The sequence below is a fragment of the Thamnophis elegans genome, chromosome 7 (genome assembly GCF_009769535.1).
Source record: "Thamnophis elegans isolate rThaEle1 chromosome 7, rThaEle1.pri, whole genome shotgun sequence".
Classification (NCBI taxonomy): domain Eukaryota; kingdom Metazoa; phylum Chordata; class Lepidosauria; order Squamata; family Colubridae; genus Thamnophis; species Thamnophis elegans.
Window position 1 is genome coordinate 61413399 of NC_045547.1, and position 21865 is coordinate 61435263.

The window sequence follows — 21865 nt, forward strand, 5'->3', positions numbered from 1 at the left end:
GTTTGCATGCTTCCTTTTCTAATCATTTTTGGAAATTACTTTTAAACTCCTTTTCAGCTATTAGGGACCTTTGGATAGACATGTTTTAAAGAATCAGGTGAATTTCCTTCAAATGACTAGCAAAGGGAATTGTAGTTACAAGAACTGGAAAAAAATGGAGGGAAATAAACAGAAAGTGATTAAAACTTTGATTTTAGAAAGTTACAAACTGACTAAGAGTCCAGATAAATTTGAAATAGGATTTTTGAATTAATTATACATAATCCTTCCCATGGAAAAATGCTTTTCTTTTGATACTTTTAAAAAAATAAGACAAGACTTTAAAAATTGGACACTAAAAAAAATCTAGGGGATTAAAAATGAAAGAAAAGAAATTAGGTTTTAGGACATTTAAATAATGTCCTAAAGATCAAGGTAGTTAAAAGTAAAAAAGTAAAAAATAAGGAATATAAAACTGGTTGATTTGAACCATGTTAAAGTAGATACATTGTTGTCTCTGGTAACACTTAATAGACTTTTGCTGATATCCGGTCTGAAATGGTAAAGCTTCATGTATTTGTTTATAAATAAGAAATAGGACAGGAGGAAAGGGATTATTTGTTGTATTTTAAGAAGTGGTTATTTAAATTGTTTATACTTATGATAAAGAAGAAAGTCATTTCTTTATATATTATTCTTTTCTTTTTTCTTTTTTCCTTTATTTTATATTCTTATTCCTGTCCTTTTTTTCTTTTCTGCATCTTCTCCCCATATTTTTTCAATTTTTTAGTTTGTATAGTGTTTTACTGTTAGAATTGTAACCTTTAATAAAATTATTAAAAAGAGAGCTTAGCCTATTGCTGGCTAATTCAAGATAATTCAAGATAATTCAAAATACAAGATAAATAGCACACTTCTAGGAATTTTTAAAGGAACCACAGTAAACAGGTCCAAGGAGTTAGGAATATTCATAAGTAATTTAAATGTCAGCAAGTATTATATGAAAAATATACTTACCTCCAATGTGAATGATAGCACCACATCCGATTTTGACAGCTGAACCTCATTTTCATCTCCTATGTCCAAGAAAGCAGAATTCTGTGATCGCTTTAACTTCTGTAATTTAAACTCTGGTCCACCTTTAGAAACTGGAAGACTTTCCAAATTTGCCATCAGCAAATTCACTGAAGACCGTAGTTCTTCTATAAACATGTGCTCCATTTCTTTTGCTATAAACTCTGGACATTTTCTTTCCTTGAAAATATTTTTGAAAGTTCAGTGTCACTTTAGGTTCTAAACTCCTAGACAGATAAACACAACCCTGATTAATTGGAATCTTGTTTAATGTAAATATAAAATGTATCCTTTAGATTATTAACCTGAAAAACTACAGAAGCCACTTTAAAGTGTCAATTAGATCGTAAGAAACAATGTATACCAAATAATGCAATTCAATTTAGAAATGTTCACAAAATAGAAAAGGATTGTAAGAAACAAAAATGAAACATTCTGATAATAAATCCGAAGTAATGTAAGATGACAGATCATCATTTCTTTAGCTCGAACCTAGTAGTATAATTCAAAATTTAAAAGTACTTCCTCAGAAAAGAAAGGAATGACTGGATACTGAATCATTTTGCTTTTATGGCACTTTTTAATACCAGCATTTTACTCTACAACTCATTAGTATTTAAAACATTCTCCATTAAACAGAACAGTCAAAATATTTCTATTTTGTATCACTGGTTCCAGGGTCATATAATAATAATAAATGATAAAATTGTTGAAGTTCGAAGGAACAGATGAGACGTGAGACGGCTGAGGTAAGCGGACAGCTATTTATTGTGTAACAACAACAGGTAACTACATACAGAGAGAATTTAGCACCTCGCCCTGCTTGACAGCTATTTATACAGGAGCTGCCAAGCAGAGCGACCAATAGGAGAGCCTCTAGCAGCCCGCGCTCAGCCAGCTGCATCTTAGCCAATCAGGCGCGGCTAGGCTGTTGCCAGCTGTCAATCGTAAGTCGAGAACTTGTGGCCAGTCGTACGCTGAGGACTTTAGGACCAGTCGCAAGTCAAGGACTTAGCAAAAATAATCAAAACTGATCTGATTTCTGGGGTTATCTGTTGGAAATAGATGTCAACCATTTTATATGTCTGCAATTCTTTCCCCAATTTCTTGATTTGGGATGGTAAACTTTGCCATGAAATCTGAAGCAACAGAGTCCAGTTAACAGTCCAGCTGTTAACTAGTTCAGTTCAGTTCAAGAGAACTGAAGCCCAAGCAATATTAGCATATTTCTGGATTACCTGATGTTGTATCATCATATATAGAAATATTTTGTGAAAAAAATCCTATTGACACATATAACACCAATGGCCTATCTTAATTCCCAAAGATATCTTAGGTGTCTCCATTATCCAAGTAGGGCTACGGCCCTATATTCTCTGGAACTCTGCAGACTGTGCATTGCTTATATTTCTTTTCTTTTAACAATAACAATAGCAGTTAGACTTATATGCCACTTCATAGTGCTTGACAGCCCCTCTCTAAGCAGTTTACAGAATCAGCATTTTGCCCCAAACAATCTGGGTTCCCATTTTACCAACCTTGGAATGACGGAAGGCTAAGTCAATCTTGAGCCGATCAGGATTGAACTCCTATGAGTAGAGTTAGCCTGCAATACTACATTCTAACCACTGCACCACTATGGCTCTTTTCTTTCTGCAATTATGTATGCATGAGACTTAGCGTATGGTGTCAATTAAAATGATCACTTCCAAATTATACCTAGCAGTGGTGACCTTTACAATAGACAACTAAACTATTCATTTAGCTGACTATAGAAGAAGATGAAGCTTGATTTTTGACCTGTTTTGCCCTCACTCTTTTCCTCTTTTCTCCTTGAATGCCATGCCTTTTGATTGGCAAACCTAAAAGCAGAAATTGTCAAACAATTTATGATAAGGTCAGTTTAGCAGTTACAAAAATGTGCCATCTATTAACAAGACCCACAGCCACTAGTAGTCATCTATCAGAAAACAAGGTTTATCCAAATGAACTGAAAAGGCAAGATGAGAAGGGCAAATGCAAGAAAAGGCTGTTATAAATCCATGTAGTTTGTTCCATTGGCTGCATGGGACTCTTCCCTAAATAATCAGCTTCAAACCTATTTAGGAAAATTTATACTCCTCAAAACAAGAAATTCAAACTTACTTTTGCCATTTGATCAGCCATTTGGAGGCGCCCATCAAGCTCTCGTCTGATTTGGGCAGCTTGCTCATCTGCATTGTCCAACTTGCATGAAAATTACAGGAAAAAAAGGGGGATGGAAAATGTTCACAATATTAAAAATGAAATACTAAACAAATAAAACTTATATGGCATTTTCATAAATAAAACAACCCAAGAAAATAATAACAAGATAATATCACTCTGGATTTTTTGTTTGTTTAAATCTTGTAATTTTATTATATGATCTATGGCCGTGGTGGTAAACCTATGGCATGTAAGGTGGCATGCAGAGCCCTCTCTGTGGGTTCGCGTGCCATTGCCAGCTGCTCTTCTGGTTTCCGGCATGGCCTGGTTACCTGAGAGACCGCCTCCTGCCAATTACCTCCCAAAGACTGATTAGATTGCACAGACTAGGCCTTCTCCGGATTCCATCTGCCAGCCAATGTCGGCTGGCAACACCCCGGGGGAGGTCCTTCTCTGTTGCAGCTCCAGCCCTCTGGAACGAGCTCGCCGTTGAGATCCGGACCCTTACTACCCTTCCGGCCTTCCGCAAAACAACTAAGACCTGGCTGTTCCGGCAGGCCTGGGGCTGTTGAGTTGTCCAGCCCCACTTCAGGTTTGTGACTGTTGTGTAATTTTAAACTGTTGTTTATTTTTTATATATCCCCCCTCCCTTTTATTGTAAGCTGCCCTGAGTCTCTTTGAGAGTGGGCAGCATACAAAATTTAATAAATAAATAAATAAATAAATAAATAAATAAATAAATAAATAAATGGCCAGTTGGTCTTCACAGGGGCCGGAGCGCTGGAAAATGGCCTGAAAATGGCCAAAAATAGGCCAAAAAACTTTGGTTACTACACCATCAAAAATCAAAGACCGCTTGTATAGGTTCTTTTTTTTACATTTTTGTGATAACATTTATTTTATTAGCGTATATTGTTTCTTCTGTTTTTGCTTTGGAATAATTGTTATATTACTTCTATTACACTACTTGACTACCAAAATAAACCAAGTAATGGGATTATAAATTTTAAAAATTATTACTCAAATTTATTGGCTGCCAATCTTACCACAGGGTAACAAAATAAAGAATGCCTGCTCATAAAAAAACCCTTAGAGATTAGGCACATGACCTAAAACCACCAATTATTTATTTTTTAAAAAAACATTTATATAATCACCCATCTTTTATCAAATTTATGGCCCATTGAGACAAAAATATAATTTAATTTCTAGAACTTTTAAACCACATCATTCATCAACCCAGTATGATCCACAGGCAGGAATAATGGAGGTGTAATCTAAAGGTATCATGGACTATATGAGACAGGAGAAAGGAAGGTACACTACACTGTTCCCCTAGAACTGTTTACTTAAAAAGTGTCCATTGACAAATTGTTCTAAATAACTGGCAAGATACATCTTTGGCCTTGTCCTCTATGTTCTTCAGCAGATAAAAATGAGCCTTGGTTACCATTTAGTTACTAAAGCACTATTAACATACAGTGTCCCAACCTTTGCTGCAAAGTTTATTCATGCTTTTTCTCATTTTAGACAATTGTCTTCCAGTGAAAAAAATAAATATAGGTGTGGTGGTTAGGTATATGAATCAAAACAAAGACATGCAAAAATGCTTCGGTAAAAAGGGGAAATAAGGAGTAGAAGACCAGTTCTTCAAGGTCAGAACATAATTATAAGCTAAAACAGGCATTTAATGCAGTTTGATCCAACTGAACTTGAACCTGCTTAATAGGGCTTGCAAGCTCTAATTTTTTAAACTGAAACTTATATCTCCTATAACCCTATCAGTGACGTGCGGTGAGGTTTATGGCTGGTGAGGCAAGCGGGCAAAAGCCGCCCTATGCCAGACACAGCGGCAGGGTGTTCGGATGCCCCGGTGCTGTGTCCGCCATAGAGGCAGGATGCCTCTATGTCGGACATAGCGGCAGGGCGGCTTTTGCTTCTAGCAAAGTCGCCCTTCCGCCCTGGCGCTAGAGACAAAAGCCGCCCTGCTACTATGTCTGACATAGAGGTGTTCCGCCTCTATGGCAGACACAGTGCCGGGGCGTCTGAACGCCCTGCGGCTGTGTCCGACATAGAAGCATCCCGCTATGTCCAAAAGCCCTGCTGCTATGTCCAACATAAAAAAAGTGACAGCCCGAGCGCCAGCAGAGGCGGGTAAAACACACACAAACACACAAATTACTTGCAATAATACAATTACTTACAAATTACATTAATTTTGAATTCCTCCCCCTCCCTCCGACCCACATACCTTTTCCAGCTGTTTCACAGAGGATTTCAACTCTGCTCTTGTCTGCCATGATGAAAATGTAAAAATGTAAAAGGAAAAAGGCAAGAGCTGCTGAGGTCAGGCTGGGTTAGCTGCTGCCAGAGTCCCCAATGGATGACTCTGCTTAACTGTTAAAAAAAGCCTCTAAAAACGCCCTCTACAAGAGGAGGCAAGAGAACCACGTGCCTCATCTACATAACTCTGGCTTTTGGCTTTTAACTCTGCTCGAGTGATTATAAAGATAGACTAAATGAGGCACGTGGTTCTCCCGCCTCCTCCTGTAGAGGGCACTTTTTTAGAGGCTTTTTTAAACAGTTAAGCACTAAGCAGAGTCATCCACTGTGACTCTGGCAGCAACTACCTCAGCCTTTTTCCTTTTACATTTTTTTTTCTTTTCATGATGACAGTGGTGAGGCCCTGCCTCCCCTGACTGCAGGTCACTGAACTCTATCCCTAACTCTAACCCTATATCTATGGTCTTAGGGCAACAATGTCCTGAGTATTCTTTCTGATAAAGGGCAGAAAGTACCTGTAGTTATGTCTTCTCAAACCAATGGATTAGATTGGGTTGATCTCCCTATTAAGATGATGTAATTTTGGGAAATAGCAGAGTTTTCCTGGAGTACTAAATCATATTTAGAAAACCATATTTTCTAAATATCTGCTAAAGAATCAGATATTTCCCTTACATTCTACATCTACTGTCTCTTTTTCCCCAATTCATTTCAGTCTGCTTTCCTACAACTTCGTAACATCATTTCTCTTCATTGCCTTTCACATGGTTTTAAGAATAATTCCAAAAATAGTGCAAACAAACTATAAATACACATATTCAGTTGCTATTTTTCCCCGTGGGAATAAAAAGATTTTAAAACAGTGCATCAGTAATTTTTTGCAACATAAAAATAAATATAAAATTTCAACAAGCTGCAGAATCTCACATAGGTCTGTGCAAAATTTAAAAATAATTCAAAGAAATTGATACTGTTCCATCCTGTTATTAGTCTATGAAAAAAAATTAAGAGATTGGATTGGGAACTAGAGGAAAGATCAAGCTTTGCCTCAAATACTTGTTTATTATTAAAATTGGTCAAGCAAATGGTCAGAATAATACCATCAGACGTTATTTTAGTATCAATACTATGACTGCTCTTCATTTTGATTTGTATGGTGATTTTACATGTGGAATTAGAATATTAGAATCACTGTCATTACTGAAGTAGAAGTCTAATCAATCTCATTATGAAATTAAGATAAACACAGCTATTCTTGCCCTTCCAGGTTTCATTTTAAAATGAATTTCAGTAGTGTCCTTTAGACTGTTCTGCATGATGTCAGCGTGAGATAATTTTACTAGTAAAATAATATAGAAATGTAAAACTTTTATATAAAGCTTGGAATGAACCAATCAGTCAATTGCTACAATATGTTCAAATATCATGTAAAACAGTTCATAGTTTTACACAGTAAAATTCAGTATAATGAGATTCAGCATATTCACAAATTTACATGATTCTCTCTGGTACATGATAAAGAGATCCTAAACTTCTAGATTAGCAGCTGTCTTTATGAATTGTATTTTGAGATTGTAAGGATTCTTTGAATTAAGAGTGACATGGTAAATTACGATTAACTAAAAATGAAAACAAAATTTCTATGCTTTATGCAGGTTCCTGGATAGGAGGGAAGAATCTGGGGAAGTTATGCTGAATAGTTTAGCATTACTTCTCAAACCAACCAATCCTGAGAGGGAAGCACAGCAAAAAAAGGCAACCCAACATTTATTTCCTAAGAATCCCACTGAGGAATGTTAATATTCTGAAGCAGCTCTTTTATCTTTTACACATTGGCCGTAGATTGTTTACATCCAGTTCCACGACTGAAGCGCATAAGTAGGTGAACAGCTCCCCAAAGTACAATTGTGACAAACATTACATTAGCCTGGTCTATTGCACTCTTGCCACTGGTAGGGTGCCTGGCTGTACAAATTTAATTAAACCAACCATAGCAATGAAACTAATACAGTTTAATCTGCTAAAATCCAAAATAATGGAAAACAGGGTGAATAATCTCTGCTCAAAATGAGAACCAGCAAATTAGTTTCTACACTTCATTATGCAGAAAGCCCTTCTTTTTTTCCAACATAAAAGTTAAAGCTGTAATGGACTCTTCAATTTACTTTTCAAGTCAAAGTAGGCAAAGTACGCAAACACAATGTAAAGTTCTAAGGTAGAGTTTCCAGTATCTAAGGAGAGGTTTTTTTTGCAACAGTATACTTACTGCAAGGAGTGTGAAAATATCTGCAGTATGAAATTAAGATTTTATTACTTCCATCAAACAGATAGAGCCAACTTATGTTTAAACCAATAAATATAAATGATAAATTGTGCTCATTCATAACTGCTCCTGGTTAGTGTGTTAATGAGTAACCAAGGTGTACTAAACAATTCTAAAACTACACATTTATTCTAGCAATTTTTATCAGTTCATCTTAAAACTAATGAAGGAATTAAACACAGCTAAATTATATACAAAACCAGGGTGACACTACATCTTAAATTGTGAAGACTGCCAAATTACAGCAAGCTACTTGTCTTTGGTGATTGACAAATGCCTTGCTATGCAAGTTTTCAATAGCACAGTGAGAGCAGGCTTCTACATATGGAAGCTCTATTGTGTCCAATTGTTCTCAACAGAGGTAGTTGCAACAATCTGCAGTTTTAATGTTTGCAATCTGCAATTTTAATGTTTGCACACATTGACCTTAACAAAGCTTTCACATGGGGATCTGTTGCACTAGGAAGTTCATGTTTGATTTAATAAAGAATATGTTTGCATCTTCTGTCTCTAAAAGAAAGTATTCACGATGTTTTAAGTTATGAAAGCTATTCTTTAAAAATAGAACTGGCATAGACAACATAAGACAATGTGTAACCCTTTTCTGTATGAAAGTCATCTTTACAGGGTAAATAAAAGAAGCCATTGTGCTGAATTTTGAATGGAAAGATCAATGTTCTTATAGCATTGTCCCCAGATTCAAACAAAAACATTTTGCTCCTGCTTATTTATTGATCAGAAAACATGAAAAGAAAAGGTTGAGAAGTCAAGGAAATCAGATTCTTAGTGCCTGGTTGCTTTGTATTCTCCCAGGCATAAGGTAAAAAGAGCATGAAAGAGAAAAAAATGGAGTTTACTTCTGCCAACTCGGGAATTCAGTTTCTTCCAATAATGATTTCCTTTCTTTGACCATCTGGACAGGTAACAATTAGGGAGGCAGAACCATTTTCTTACTTAAAAACAGGGGTAGGATTAAATATTTTTAGAAACCGATTCTCTGCTCAGTTGCTGGGTGGATGTGGCCATGGGGGCATGGCCTCCTCAGCGTCTTTATGGCTTCCCCCAAGCCTCCGGGAGGGCGAAAATGGCCTTCCCTGGGCCCTCCTGAAGCTGGAAATGGGCCCGTTTCCGGACTTCCATAAGTTTGGGGAGGCCTATTTTTCATCCTCCCAGAGCCTCCGCGCAGGCCCTTCACTTACCTGGCATGATGAACAGGCCCTGTGGAGACTCCTGGGGGGGGTGGGGTGGGCCAGCCAGTCCTTGCAACAACCAGTTCGGCAAACTGGATGCAAAATTAGCATCTGTTTTGCCCCAACCGATCTAAACCAGTTGAATCCCACCCCCACTTAGGAATGATGTCACTGATACCCATTATGTCTAGCTTTATCCTCTTCATTTAAAGCAAATGAAACTAGAGTGGAAGTCATTCTTTAGAATATGTGTGTATTAATTGTTTTAAAAAAGAGAATTTGGTAATTCATATACTGTTGTGGAACAAAATAAATCTCACTGGCTATCAGATAAAGTGGACTGAGCTTTTATTTCTCCTGAATGCATTCATTTGCTTTTTTTAAAAAAAATATTTTATAATTATTATTTTCCTTCTAAAACACCCTACAGTCATTATATCAACATTATGTCAACATACCTGTACATGTAAATATTATTTCGCTTCTATGTTTAAACCTTTTTACACAAATCAATCTATCTATCTATCTATCTATCTATCTATCTATCTATCTATCTATCTATCTATCTATCTATCTATCTTGTTTTTCAGCTTAATTATTTAATTCTTTTTTGCAGCCATTTGTACCAATTGTTCCAAATTTCATAATATTCCGACTCTTCTTTCTTTTAATTTTAGTGTTAATTTGTCCATCTCTGCACCATCCAAAATTTTTTGTATCACTAATTCATCCGAAGGGATACTATTTTGTTTCCAGCATTAGGCAAACACTATTCTGTGGTCAGCAGATGTGTTAATAAGTACTTAATTTTCTTTGTATATTTCCCTTTGATTATTCCCAGTGGAAAGAGTTTGGGTTTGTATTTTATTTGTTCTCCTGTAATTTCTTGCACCCATTTCCAAATTTTTTCTTTGAGTGCTACTGATCGTGTTAATTTATAATTTGTGTTCCAAAGTCTTTCCCAATCCACTAGATCTATATTGTGTCCAAAGTTTTTGGCCCACACTATCATGCAATATTTAACTTTTTCTTCTTCTAATGTTACTTCTAATAAATATTTGTAAATTTTTGTTATGAATTTATTTTCCGGGCCAATTAAAATTGTATCTATTTGTTGTAATTCTGTGTATAGTCCATATTCTTTTACATCTTTTTTGTATCTCAATTGTAGTTGAAGGTATGGCCACCGGTCTATATTTATATTTTGCTCCTTTAATTCCTGATTTGTTTTCAAATTTCCTTGGATGTCTAAAATTTCACTATATCTAACTATTTTTGATAGATCTAGTGTATTGGGATGTATTAACAATTATTGTCCAGTCTCCAACCTCCCCTTCGTGGGGAAGGTTGTTGAGAAGGTGGTGGCCTTTCAGCTCCAGCGGTCCTTGGAGGAAGCTAGCTATCTTGACCCATTCCAGTCCGGCTTCAGGCCTGGCTACAGCACAGAAACTGCTTTGGTTGCATTGACCGATGACCTCTGGAGAGCCAGGGACGGAGGCCACGCCTCCATCCTGGTTCTCCTTGACCTCTCAGCGGCTTTCGATACCATCGACCATGGTATCCTTCTGCGACGACTGCGGGAGGTGGGGGTGGGAGGCACTGTTTTGCGGTGGTTCTCCTCTTACCTCTCGGGCAGGTCACAGTCGGTGTTAGTTGGAGGGCAGAGATCGACCCCTAGGCCCCTAACATATGGGGTGCCGCAGGGTTCGGTCTTGTCCCCCCTACTTTTCAACATCTGCATGAAACCTCTGGGCGAGATCATTCGGCAGTAGTGGGCCTGGGTACTTGAGAGACCGCCTACTGCCAATTACCTCCACACGACCGATTAGATCCCATAGACTAGGCCTCCTCCGAGTTCCATCTGCCGGTCAATGCCGACTGGCAACTACGCGGAGGAGAGCCTTCTCGGTGGCAGCTCCGACCCTATGGAACGATCTCCCCGTGGAGATTCGTACCCTCACCACCCTCCAGACTTTCCGCACAGCCCTTAAACTCTGGCTATCCCGTCAGGCCTGGGGCTAAAGACTGTGACCCACCCGAATGGTATGAATGTTGTGCTTTTAATTATGTATTGTTTTACGTGTCAAATGTTTGTTTCCCCCCCCCCTTCAAGTTGTAAGCCACCCTGAGTCCCCCCAGGGAAAAGGGCGGCATATAAATAAACTTTCATAACTCATAACTCATCATGGCTTCCATAGTGGAAAGCCATGTCAGTATTTTCATGTAGTATTTTTCTCTAATTTTATTTCAGACCTGCATCAGTGCGTCTCTAATATAGTGTCTATTAAAGTATTTTTGTTTCTTTTTATCCTCTTCCCATAGGAAAAAGAGCCACCCCATTTGCAAATTGTGGCCCATCTCTTGTTATTCTATAAATTATATCTCTCACTTTTTTCCTTGCGAATCTAGCACGTACTTCTCTGGCAATCGGTGTCTTCTGGCATAATTAGTGCTTACCCTGTATATATTGTCCAATTCATTTAGGATCTCATGCTTGTCTCTTTGTAACATCTCTGCTATTAATTCCAACATTATCATTTGTAAATTTTTCTCTTTTGTCTCTGTTACATTCTGGAATCGGAGATACAATGCTGCACGATCCATTTCCAGGTGGATGGGGGAGTCTTCTATGTTTTTGGTTGATGTTTTCCTCTGTTGTTCAACTAAGTCTAGTTTCTTCTCTGTTTGTTCTGTTCTTTTTTCTACTGCTTTTATTGACTGTTCATTTTTTTCCAGTATTTGTTGTATTATTCCCATTTTATCATTTAATTTCTGTATGTCATTTTTAACATCATTTTTCATTTCACTCATCTCTATTTTCATGTCATTCATATCCATTTTCAATTCACTGTGGTTTTTAGCTACTGCCTCTTGAAGCTTGGTCATAGTTTCTTGGATGGTTAGCAATGCTGCCTGCACATTTTTCATATTCGTTCTGGAATCTGGATTTTCCATTGTAGCCATTCCTTCTGTTGACCTTTGGGATGCTGGAGAAGCAGTCAATACTTTTGTCGCTGGATTTATAGTTGTCTTTTCCCCAGCTTTCAGTGATGTTGTTGTGATACTCACCATCTCTTTTAAAATTTTGTCTTTTTCTTTTAGTATATTATATATGTTGTCCCAAATTAGCATCCGATATTTTTATTTCAACTTATCTTTTTTTTCTATCAATATTCTTCCCCCCCTCTTTTAATCACAATCCTAAATTTGCTACTAATAGGCTATGCACTTACATTACATATTACTGATAATATAACATATATGCTTTGCTGTTAAGTTTTTTTAAAATAATTCTTTAGCTTAGCTTGTTCTATCTATAACAATCCACAAGCAGTAGTCCTAAAGCAGTATAAGCAACTTAAATAATGTCTATATATATATCTAAATTATTCAATAACAGAAATAAGAAGGAAAAAGCAAACACAGAGAGAAGGACAAAGAGAGGAAGCCTCAGTAACTCAGTACTCATTTATACCAACAATGCCATATCGTAAGACTGAAATTATTTATTTATTTATTTATTTATGTATTTATTTATTTAATTAAATATATTTATATGCCGCCCAATCCCAAAGGACTCTGGACGGCTTTCAAAAGTTAAAAGAAAAAAAAAAACATAACAAGGAAAAAAACAGTTTAAAAACAGCAACACCCTCATACATTCATTCTAATCGGGGCTGGACCTCAACAGTGAGGTCAACAGCCCCAGGCCTGCCAGAACAGCCAGGTTTTTACAGCTTTCCTGAAGGCCATGAGAGTCGGTATGGTCCGGATCTCCGGGGGTAGCTGGTTCCAGAGAGTCGGAGCAGCCACAGAGAAGGCTCTACTCCGAGGTCCCGCCAGCCGACACTATCTGGCTGACGGCATCTGAAGGAAGCCCAATCTGTGGGATCTTACTGGCCGCTGGGAGGTGTATGGCAGCAGGCGGTCTCGAAGGTACTCTGGCCCTAAGCCATGTAGGGCTTTAAAGGTGATAACCAACACCTTGAATTGAGTCCAGAGACCAATTGGTAGCCAGTGCAGCTCACGGAGGACAGGTGTAACGTGGGTGTACCTCGGCACACCCAATATCGCTCACACGGCCGCATTCTGAACTAACGGCAGTCTCTGAACGCTTTTCAAGGGTAGCCCCATGTAGAGCGCATTGCAATAATCCAGCGTCAAGGTGACAAGGGCGTGAGTGACCATTTGAAGTGCCTCCCGCTCCAAATAGGGCCGCAATTGGTGCACCAGACGATCTTGGGCAAAGGCCCCCCTGGTCACAGCCGACAGATGATGTTCCAGTTTCAGCTGTGAATCCAGGAGGACTCCCAAATTGCGAGCTCTCTCTGAGGGGCATAAATTTTCACCCCCCCAGGGTTAAGGATGGACTGTCCAAGCAGTCCTTCGGGGGCAGCATCCAAAGCCACTCAGTCTTATCGGGATTGAGCACAAGTTTGTTCACCCCCATCCAGATCCTAACAGCCTCCAGGCATCGGCACATCATGTCCACCGCTACACTGAGCTGGCACAGGGCAGAAAGATACAATTGAGTATCGTCCGCATATTGGTGGTACTTTACCCCATGCTGTCGTATGATCTCACCCAGTGACTTCATGTAGATGTTAAATAGGAGGGGGGACAAGACCGAACCCTGTGGCACACCACATTTGAGGGGCCTAGGGGTCTACCTTTGCCCCCCCAACCAACACCGACTGTGACCTGTCAGAGAAGTAAGAGGAGAGGCACCGTTTTACAGTGGTTCCCACCTCCCTAGGTGCCGCAGAAGGATACCATGGTCGATGGTATCGAAGGCCGCTGAGAGGTCAAGAAGCATCAGGATAGAGGAATATCCTCTATCCCTGGCCCGCCAGAGATCATTGGTCAGGGCGACCAAAGCGGTTTCGGTGCTGTATCCAGGCCTGAAACCAGACTGAAAGGAGTCTAGATAATCCGTTTCATTCAAGGTCCGTTGGAGTTGAAGCGCCACCACCTTCTCAACAGCCTTCCCTAAAAAAGGAAGGTTGGAGACAGGACGAGACTTTTTCAAAATAGCTGGGTCCAGGGAAGGCTTCTTGAGGAGGTGTCTTACCACTGCTTCCTTTAATGGTTGCGAGAAAGACCCCTCCTGCAAAGATGCGTTAGTAATCGTCTGGAGCCAGCCTCGTGTCACCTCTCTGCTGGTCGAAACCAGCCAGGAGGGGCACAGGTCCAGTAAACAGGTGGAGGCACTCATCGCTCCCATGGCCTTGTCCACTTCCTCAGGGGTGACAAATTCAAACTCATCCCAAAAAATCTGATTAAGACTAGCCCTCGGCATCCTGGCTGGTACTAAGTCTAACTGCTAAGTCTAACTGCTATCGCCCAAGCAGAGTCCAGGTCCGTCCGAATCTGAGTGATTTTATCCAACAGAAACTGAACGAATTCCTCAGCTCTTCCCTGCAAGAGTTCCCCCGCCTCCTCACTTTTCAGGAGGGAGCGGGTCACCCTAAACAGGGCAGCTGGGCGAGATTCCGCAGACGCAATAAAAGCAGGAAAATGTGTACATTTTGCCGCCCATATCGCCACTAGATAAGTCCTAATAAAGGCTCTTAATAGTGATCGATCAGACTCAGAATTACTAGCCCTCCAACGTCGCTCTAGGCATCTCTTTTGGCGCTTCATCTCCCGGAGTTCCTCGGTAAACCAAGGTTCCCTCCTGGATCCACTGCCGTGGAGAGGCCTCAAAGGCGCAATCCGATCCAATGCTCCAGCTGCCACAATGTTCCAGGCAGCAACCAAAGACTCAGCCAGATTGGGGACAAGGGAGTCAGGTATCTCTCCAAGCTCCCTCTGAAATCCCATCGGGTCCATCAGGCGCCTGGGGCAGAACCATTTAATCGGCTCCACCTCCTGCAATGGGGGAGTAGCATCCTGAAGTCAAGCCTCAGCAAGGAGTGATCTGACCATGACAAGGGCAAGGTCTCTATTCCCCTTAACTCAAGATCACGTCTCCACTGCCCTGAGAGAAATACAAGGTCAAGCGTGTGTCCTGGTCTATGAGTCGGACCCTGAACTACCTGGGTCAAGTCCATGGTTGTCATGGAAGCCATGAACTCCTGTGCCCCATCTGAGTGTTCACCAAGAGACGGCAGATTAAAGTCCCCCAGTAGTATTAGTCTGGGGAACTCCACCGCCAACCCGACTATTGCCTCTAGCAGCACAGGCAGGGCTGTCGTGACGCAGCTGGGAGGCAGGTACATCAACAGCAAGCCCAATTGAACCCTTAGGTCCAACTTCAAGAGGAGATACTCACACCCCACAATCTCTGGGGCAGGGATCCTGCGAGGAACTAACGACCTTCGGACGATAACTGCTACTCCTCCACCCCTTTTTTGGTGTCGTGGTTGGTGGAGCACCTGAAACCCATCTGGACACATTTCTGAGAGGGGGACTCCTCCCTCTTGGCCCAGCCAGGTTTCGGTTATACATGCCAGGTCTGCCTCCTCGTCTAATATTAAATCCTGGATGAGGGGGGCTTTGTTCACAACCGACCTGGCATTTAGCAACAACAACCTGAGACCAGGGCCCTGTACTCCTCTGCCACCAGGTCCTTGAGTTGAGCCTGAGGGGCCAGAACAAGCAATCGCTGTAATGTAGCGAGTCCTTCTTCCCCGGTAATGGCTAGCCCTACAGCTCCCGTCATATCTGCCCCTCCCAGTCGTAATGCTCCGACATCCCCCCATCTCCGTAGACCCCCCCTCCCCCATGGCCCGCATTCTTCCCGGCAGGCCACGTATTCCATTCACAACAGGACAGGAGGTGAGTCTGGGCCCCCATCCACTTCTGCTTCTGCACTCAGTGGAGAGGACTCCAGATCGCACTCCCGGTCCTACCATATTCACCAATCATCCTACCATATCCTATCATATTCACCCTCTCTTCAGACACACCCCACAATAATTATTAAAATACAATAAATTAAATTAAAAGTGGGCACATTTTCTCTCACATTCATACACTCATACACCCAGCAAACCAGCTAAAAAATGCTGTTCCTAAGTAGATGGCAATTAAAATGATTTAAGAACGGTAAAAGGGAAAGGGAAAGATGGGGGGGAGGGGAGGGGAGGAGGGGGAGGGAGGGAGGAGGGATCCTTAGTTTAATTACTGCAATTAATTCAAATATATATATAACATAGTTGTATTACATTAGCATACTTTTACACCAATTTTCTATGATGCTATAAAATATATGCATGATGTATCAAATTTATTTTAAAAAGGAACCCTTGCAGTTATTTAAGCAATAGAATCTGAATGATTTTTTTCCACCAGACATTGCAATGCAAATGAGTGTCTAAATACAAAGCTTTATTGAAATTGATTGACAGGTTATTTAAAAATCTGCTTCAAGACTGGATATATATATGGATATCCACAAGCTTTCCACTTACTTGTTTATAAATATAAATATAGATTTGAGTATTTGTTTATAAGTATTATAAATATTATATATAACTATTATATATAATTGTAACTTATTTCACTAAACTATTAATGCAGTCAATTCGTTCAACACCTTTTCTTTTACTTTTTTGAAGTTCTGGGTTGAATTACTTTTCTTTTCAGTCTTTGCAAAATTGTCCACACTCTTCTGTTCTAAATAGTTCTAGATAATTTCAGTACAGCTGTTGCGTCAGCCTTCCCCTTCCATTTTGCTGTCCTCTTCTTTTTCCTAACTTCTATCTGTCAGCCACTGCCCCCAAGCACACCACCATTCTCCAAGTCCTCCTTCTTTCCCAGTTTTTTTTCCACCACTTGAGTCTGTATGTCTTAGAGTCAGTTCGTGCTCTTTCTTGTTGTCTCCTCTCCGATCGCTCACTTACGCCAATTAGTTCTTTCAGGCTAGTCTTTGCCTCTAAAAATCTGAGGGTAGCTGGGGATTCTCAAGGATTCGGGGGAACCTCTAGCTAAGATTCTGTGCAGTTTAGAGAACCCCCAAATCCCACTCCTGGCTGGTCCCTCCTTCCCCTCCCAGGAGCCTGTTTTGGATGCAGGTAAGTGTAGGGCACGCACAGAAGCTCGGAGAGGGTGAAAAACAGGCCTATTGGAAGTTCTGGAAGGCCATAAACAGGCCCATTTCTGGTCTCTAGAGGGCTTCCGGAGCCTGGGGAGGATGTTTTCGCCCTTCCAGAAGCTAAAGAAAAGCCTCTGGAGCCTGGGGAGGGCAAAAACACCCCCCCCCGGTGGTGCAGGAGTCTGACTAGGTCATGCCCACCATGGCCAGGTCGACCCAGCAACCAGGCAGAGAACCCCTTGCTAAACCTTTTGAAGCCCAGCCCTGCATATAACCACTAATAATGTTCATAATTGCCAAATTGCACTGATGCTACTCCTCTTGAAAACAAGATTTGCACATTCATTTGTAAACATTCTGCTTAAAAAAGCCATGCATAAATATAAATGGAGTAATAGGTATGGATCTAACAATGAAAGATATGGAACAACCCTCAGTAACTAAGGAGTATAAGCATTTCTGGAAAGCTAATATGAATCACACTACTGAAGGATGTTCCAATGCCACACCAGTTTGTGAAATATCCAAGAATATACTGTAACTTAGGTGCTTTATTTTGTCAGAAATTAATAGCTTTGCAGACTAAGGCTTTTTTTTATCCTATAAGTCTTCAGCGTATAGAAAAAGAAAATTAAATTTTCACCGAACAAAAATTGAACCAGACAGTCTAATTCCTTTCATGGAAACCCTATTCTACCATTTATCTTTGGGAACTGTAGAATTTTTGTCATGAGATATTCCCATAGCAATATGTAGGTGTCATCAATAAATAATTGTAGCAATTTATTCCCAAATTGCTAGCTCTGCTTGATCAGAATATGGGCATAATGCAAAAAGGCTGGCTTCAGATTTGAGCTAAATAATTGCACTAAAAAACACATGGGTAGATTGTAAAAGGTGGGGTTTTTTTTGTAAGAAGAAGAAGAGGAGGAGATGAAATCTCTAAAAAGCAGTAGCATTCTTATTTTAAAAATGACCTTTTATTTACCAGCCTTCTAGGAAGCATTAATAAATTGTGATTTGAAGATAATTTCTCCTAATACTGCTACATTGGGAACTCACATTTTTAGAATGTTTAAAAAAATCTATTCAGACTACATGCACTTAACAGCATGCACAGGAGTTATGTTCACACTTTTGGTGAAAAAGCTATTACTCAAAAAGAGCAAAGCAGTTATTTCAGAAAGCACAAGATGGAATTGCATGATACTCAATTACAGACTGAAGCAGCATGTGCCTTCATTCCTTTTGACACTTGGCAAATTTCATATTGTGCATGGGCATCTGATAAGTCAATATTTGGTTTTAGCTAGCCAAGCACATATGCAAGCAGATTACCTTGGAGGAACACATAGATTTATACAGTCAAAGTAAAGTCATGTAAGAAGCAAGTAGGTAAACACACTACTCCTTTGCAGAAATGAGTCATATATAAAGTATGGGGACTGATGACCCTGGACAGTTTTCAACCAAACGTTTCAAGGTAAAATAATTGTAGCAATATTTCCCCAAATGATTAGAATCCTTGAGTCATCAGCTTATATTTATTTTCTTTGCATCTGGCTTGTTTTCATAATGGGAATAATTTGTTTAGGCAAAAAAAAATTGACATTTTTGCACTACAGGTGGTCCTCGACTTACAACCACAATTAACCTCAAAATTTTTGTTCATAAGCAAGATAGTTGTTAATGAGTTGTGCATTCATTTTATGACCTTTTTTGCCATAGATTTTAAGTGAATCTTTGCAGTTGTTAAGCGAATTATGCAGTGGTAGGATCCTGCTGGTTTAATAATTGTTTTGGTGATTGTGTGTTTTGCACGCACACATGCACTTCTAGGAAGTAACACAACTGAGGCATGGCAATCTGCTCTGCCACGTAAATCAGCTGAGAGGATATAGGTAAGTTAAGTGCAGGGACGGACAGGTGGGCCACCTGATTGCCGGAGTGAACCGGTTCACTCCCAGCTGATCGTCGGAGCTACTGGTTCACCTGAACCAGTCTGAACCAGGTGAATCCCACCCCTGGAATTATGCAATTATTAAGCAAATCTGGTTTCCCCCATTGACTTTGCTTGTGAGAAGCCAGGTGGAAAGGTTATAAATGGTGATCACATAACCCTGGGACAATACAACTGTCATAAATACATGCCAGTTGCCAAGCACCTGGATTTTGATCACATGACTATGGGATGCTGCAATGGTCGAAAGTGAAAACTGGTTGTGTCATTTTTTCAACATTGAACGGTCACTAGATGAATGATTGTAAGTTAAGAATTACCTGTATAGGCTATTGGAGTCGTGCCGCTTTTAACATTCCTTCCCCCCCACTATAGTTGCTAACTTTCTAACAGATACCCAAGTATGTTGTTTTCTACCAGTGAGCCTTTTATACATGAATGTCATGTAACTGACATTTAACGATTAAGAATGTTGCAGATAGCTGATTTTTTTCTTTATTACCGTATATACTCGAGTATAGGCCGAGTTTTTCAGCCCACTTTTTGGGCTGAAAAAAGCTGCCTCGGCTTATACTCGAGTCAGTGAAAAATTTGCCCAAATGGAGGAGAAAAAGGGGCGCCCCTTTTTCTCCTCCATTTCGGGACCCAGTGGAAGTTCTCTGCGCGAGGTGAAATGGCCGGCAGCAGCCTCACTTTCCTGCCGTGGCTTCCGTTTCAGTCGCGCAGAGAACTTCCACTCGCTTCCCGGGCTTGTGCTCTGATGAGGGGGAAAGAGAGGACTTTCCTTACGCCCGCATCAGAGCTGGGGGTGGTGGTGGGAGAAAGGACTTTACCCCATTGATTAAAGTAATTTCACCCGCAGATCCCAACAATGCTGTCAAGATTAAGATCTCTTGAATTAGATTCCGCTGATGAGGCGGGCGGCGCGGATTGTAGCAAGGACGGCCGCCGATCGCAGCCTGGCTGCGCTGGCGGGGACGGGCGGGGCGGGGTGGGATGAGACTCCCCACTCACCAAGATGGTAGGACTCCAAGTCCCATCCCCTCCACCCGTCCCCGCCAGCGCAGCCCCTGCCGCATCAGCCGGAATCTAATTCAAGAGATCTTACGGTAATCTTGACAGCGTTGTTGGGATCTGCGGGTGAAATTACTTTAATCAATGGGGTAAAGTCCTTTCTCTCCTCACCCCCCCCAGCTCTGATGTGGGCGTAAGGAAAGTCCTCTCTTTCTCCCTCATCAGAGCTCGGTGCGCATTGTAGCAAGGACGGCCGCCAATCGCAGCCCAACTGCGCTGGCGGGGATGGGCGGGGGGAATGGGACTCCCCACTCACTAAGATCGTAGGACTCAAAGTCCCATCCCCTCCGCCCGTCCCCGCCAGTGCAGCCCCTCAGCCAGAATCTAATTCAAGAGATCTGCGGGTGAAATTACTTTAATCAATGGGGTAAAGTCCTTTCTCTCCCCCACCCCAGCTCTGATGCGGGCGTAAGGAAAGTCCTCTCTTTCCCCCTCATCAGAGCTCGGCGCGGATTGTAGCAAGGACGGCCGCCAATCGCAGCCCGATTGCGCCAGGGGGTTCCGCTGGTTGAAAGAAAGTCCTTCTTTGCGCCAAGCGCTTTTCCCTCCCAACTAATTATAACTAATTATATTAATTAGATAGATCAGTGTTTCTCCACCTTGAAGACTTGAAAATATGTGGACTTCAACTCCCAGAATTCTGGGAGTTGAAGTCCACACACTTTCAAGTCTCCAAGGTGGAGAAACACTGAGATAGATGATCCATGGTGTTTATTTTTGGAAAAAAGCGCCTCCTGCTCTGGACTGCCGGGAACGCGATCGCGGCTCTCTCTCTCTTCCCCCCACCCCCGGCTGTTCCCACCCGGGAATGTTCTGGCGGGCTAGGCGGAGGGTGCGTGTGCGTGCGTGTGTGTCAAGGGTGGGGAGGCTGAGAGGGCGAGGTGAGATCCTGGCAGGGACCGCATTTCACCCGCCGAGCTTCCTTTTCCCCGTCTTTTCCTCCGCTCGCCGACTTCCTTTCTCCCGTGGCTGACAGGTGGGTGGGTTTCCCTCCTCCTCCTCCCTGCTGGATGTGGATCTGCGGCGTGGGTGGCCGTCCTTGTTCCCCACTGGCGGCAGGTCACGGCAAAGAGAGGGAGAGGGAGAGAGAGAGAAATTTTAATCATTACGTGGGGACTGCTTGAGTGTATAAATGAGTGTGCTTGATTCGGAGGACCTGCCGGGAATTGCGGGGGCTATGGGGGTGGCTGAGGGGGCTAAAGATACGGGAGAGGGTCGGGGTATTGCGGTCGTGACAGGGAGGGGCAGATACGGCGGGGACTCTAGGGCAGGCCATTACCGGGGAAGGAGGGTTCGCTACATCACAGAGATCCCTCCTTCCGGCCCTAGGAGTCCCACTCCAAGACCAGATGGTGTAAGTAATCAGGACCCTGGTCTCAGGCTGTTGTCGCTAAATGCCAGGTCTGTTGTACATAAAGCACCTCTCGTCCGGGACTTAATTTTAGACGAGAGGGCAGACCTGGCATGTATTACTGAGACCTGGCTGGGCCCAGAGGGAGGAGTCCCCCTTGTAGAACTATGCCCAGAAGGATTTCAGGTGCTGCATCAGCCGAGAGCCCAGGGAAGGGGTGGGGGTGTGGCCGTTGTTATCCGGGAGTCGTTAGTTCCTCGTAGGGTCCCTGCTCCGGAGATTGTCGGGTGTGAGTCTTTGCTGTTAAAGTTGGACCTCAAGGGTCAAGTGGGTTTGCTGCTAACGTACCTGCCTCCCAACAGCGTTGCAGCAGCCCTCCCCTCGCTCCTCGAGTCAGTAGCCGAGC

General features: G+C 41.7%; 1 protein-coding gene across 9 annotated transcripts in view; it reads right to left on the reverse strand.

Annotated features, from left to right (window-relative positions):
• CADPS2 (calcium dependent secretion activator 2) overlaps positions 1 to 21865 on the reverse strand; it is a 387307-nt gene that overhangs the window by 242334 nt on the left and 123108 nt on the right. For all 9 annotated transcript variants that reach the window (XM_032220716.1, XM_032220714.1, XM_032220712.1 and 6 more), the window contains 2 exons: positions 3199 to 3279; positions 997 to 1233 (listed from right to left, as the gene is read on the reverse strand). In XM_032220716.1, coding sequence (XP_032076607.1) covers positions 997 to 1233; positions 3199 to 3279 — 318 coding nt within the window. The remainder of the gene's footprint in view (positions 1 to 996; positions 1234 to 3198; positions 3280 to 21865) is intronic.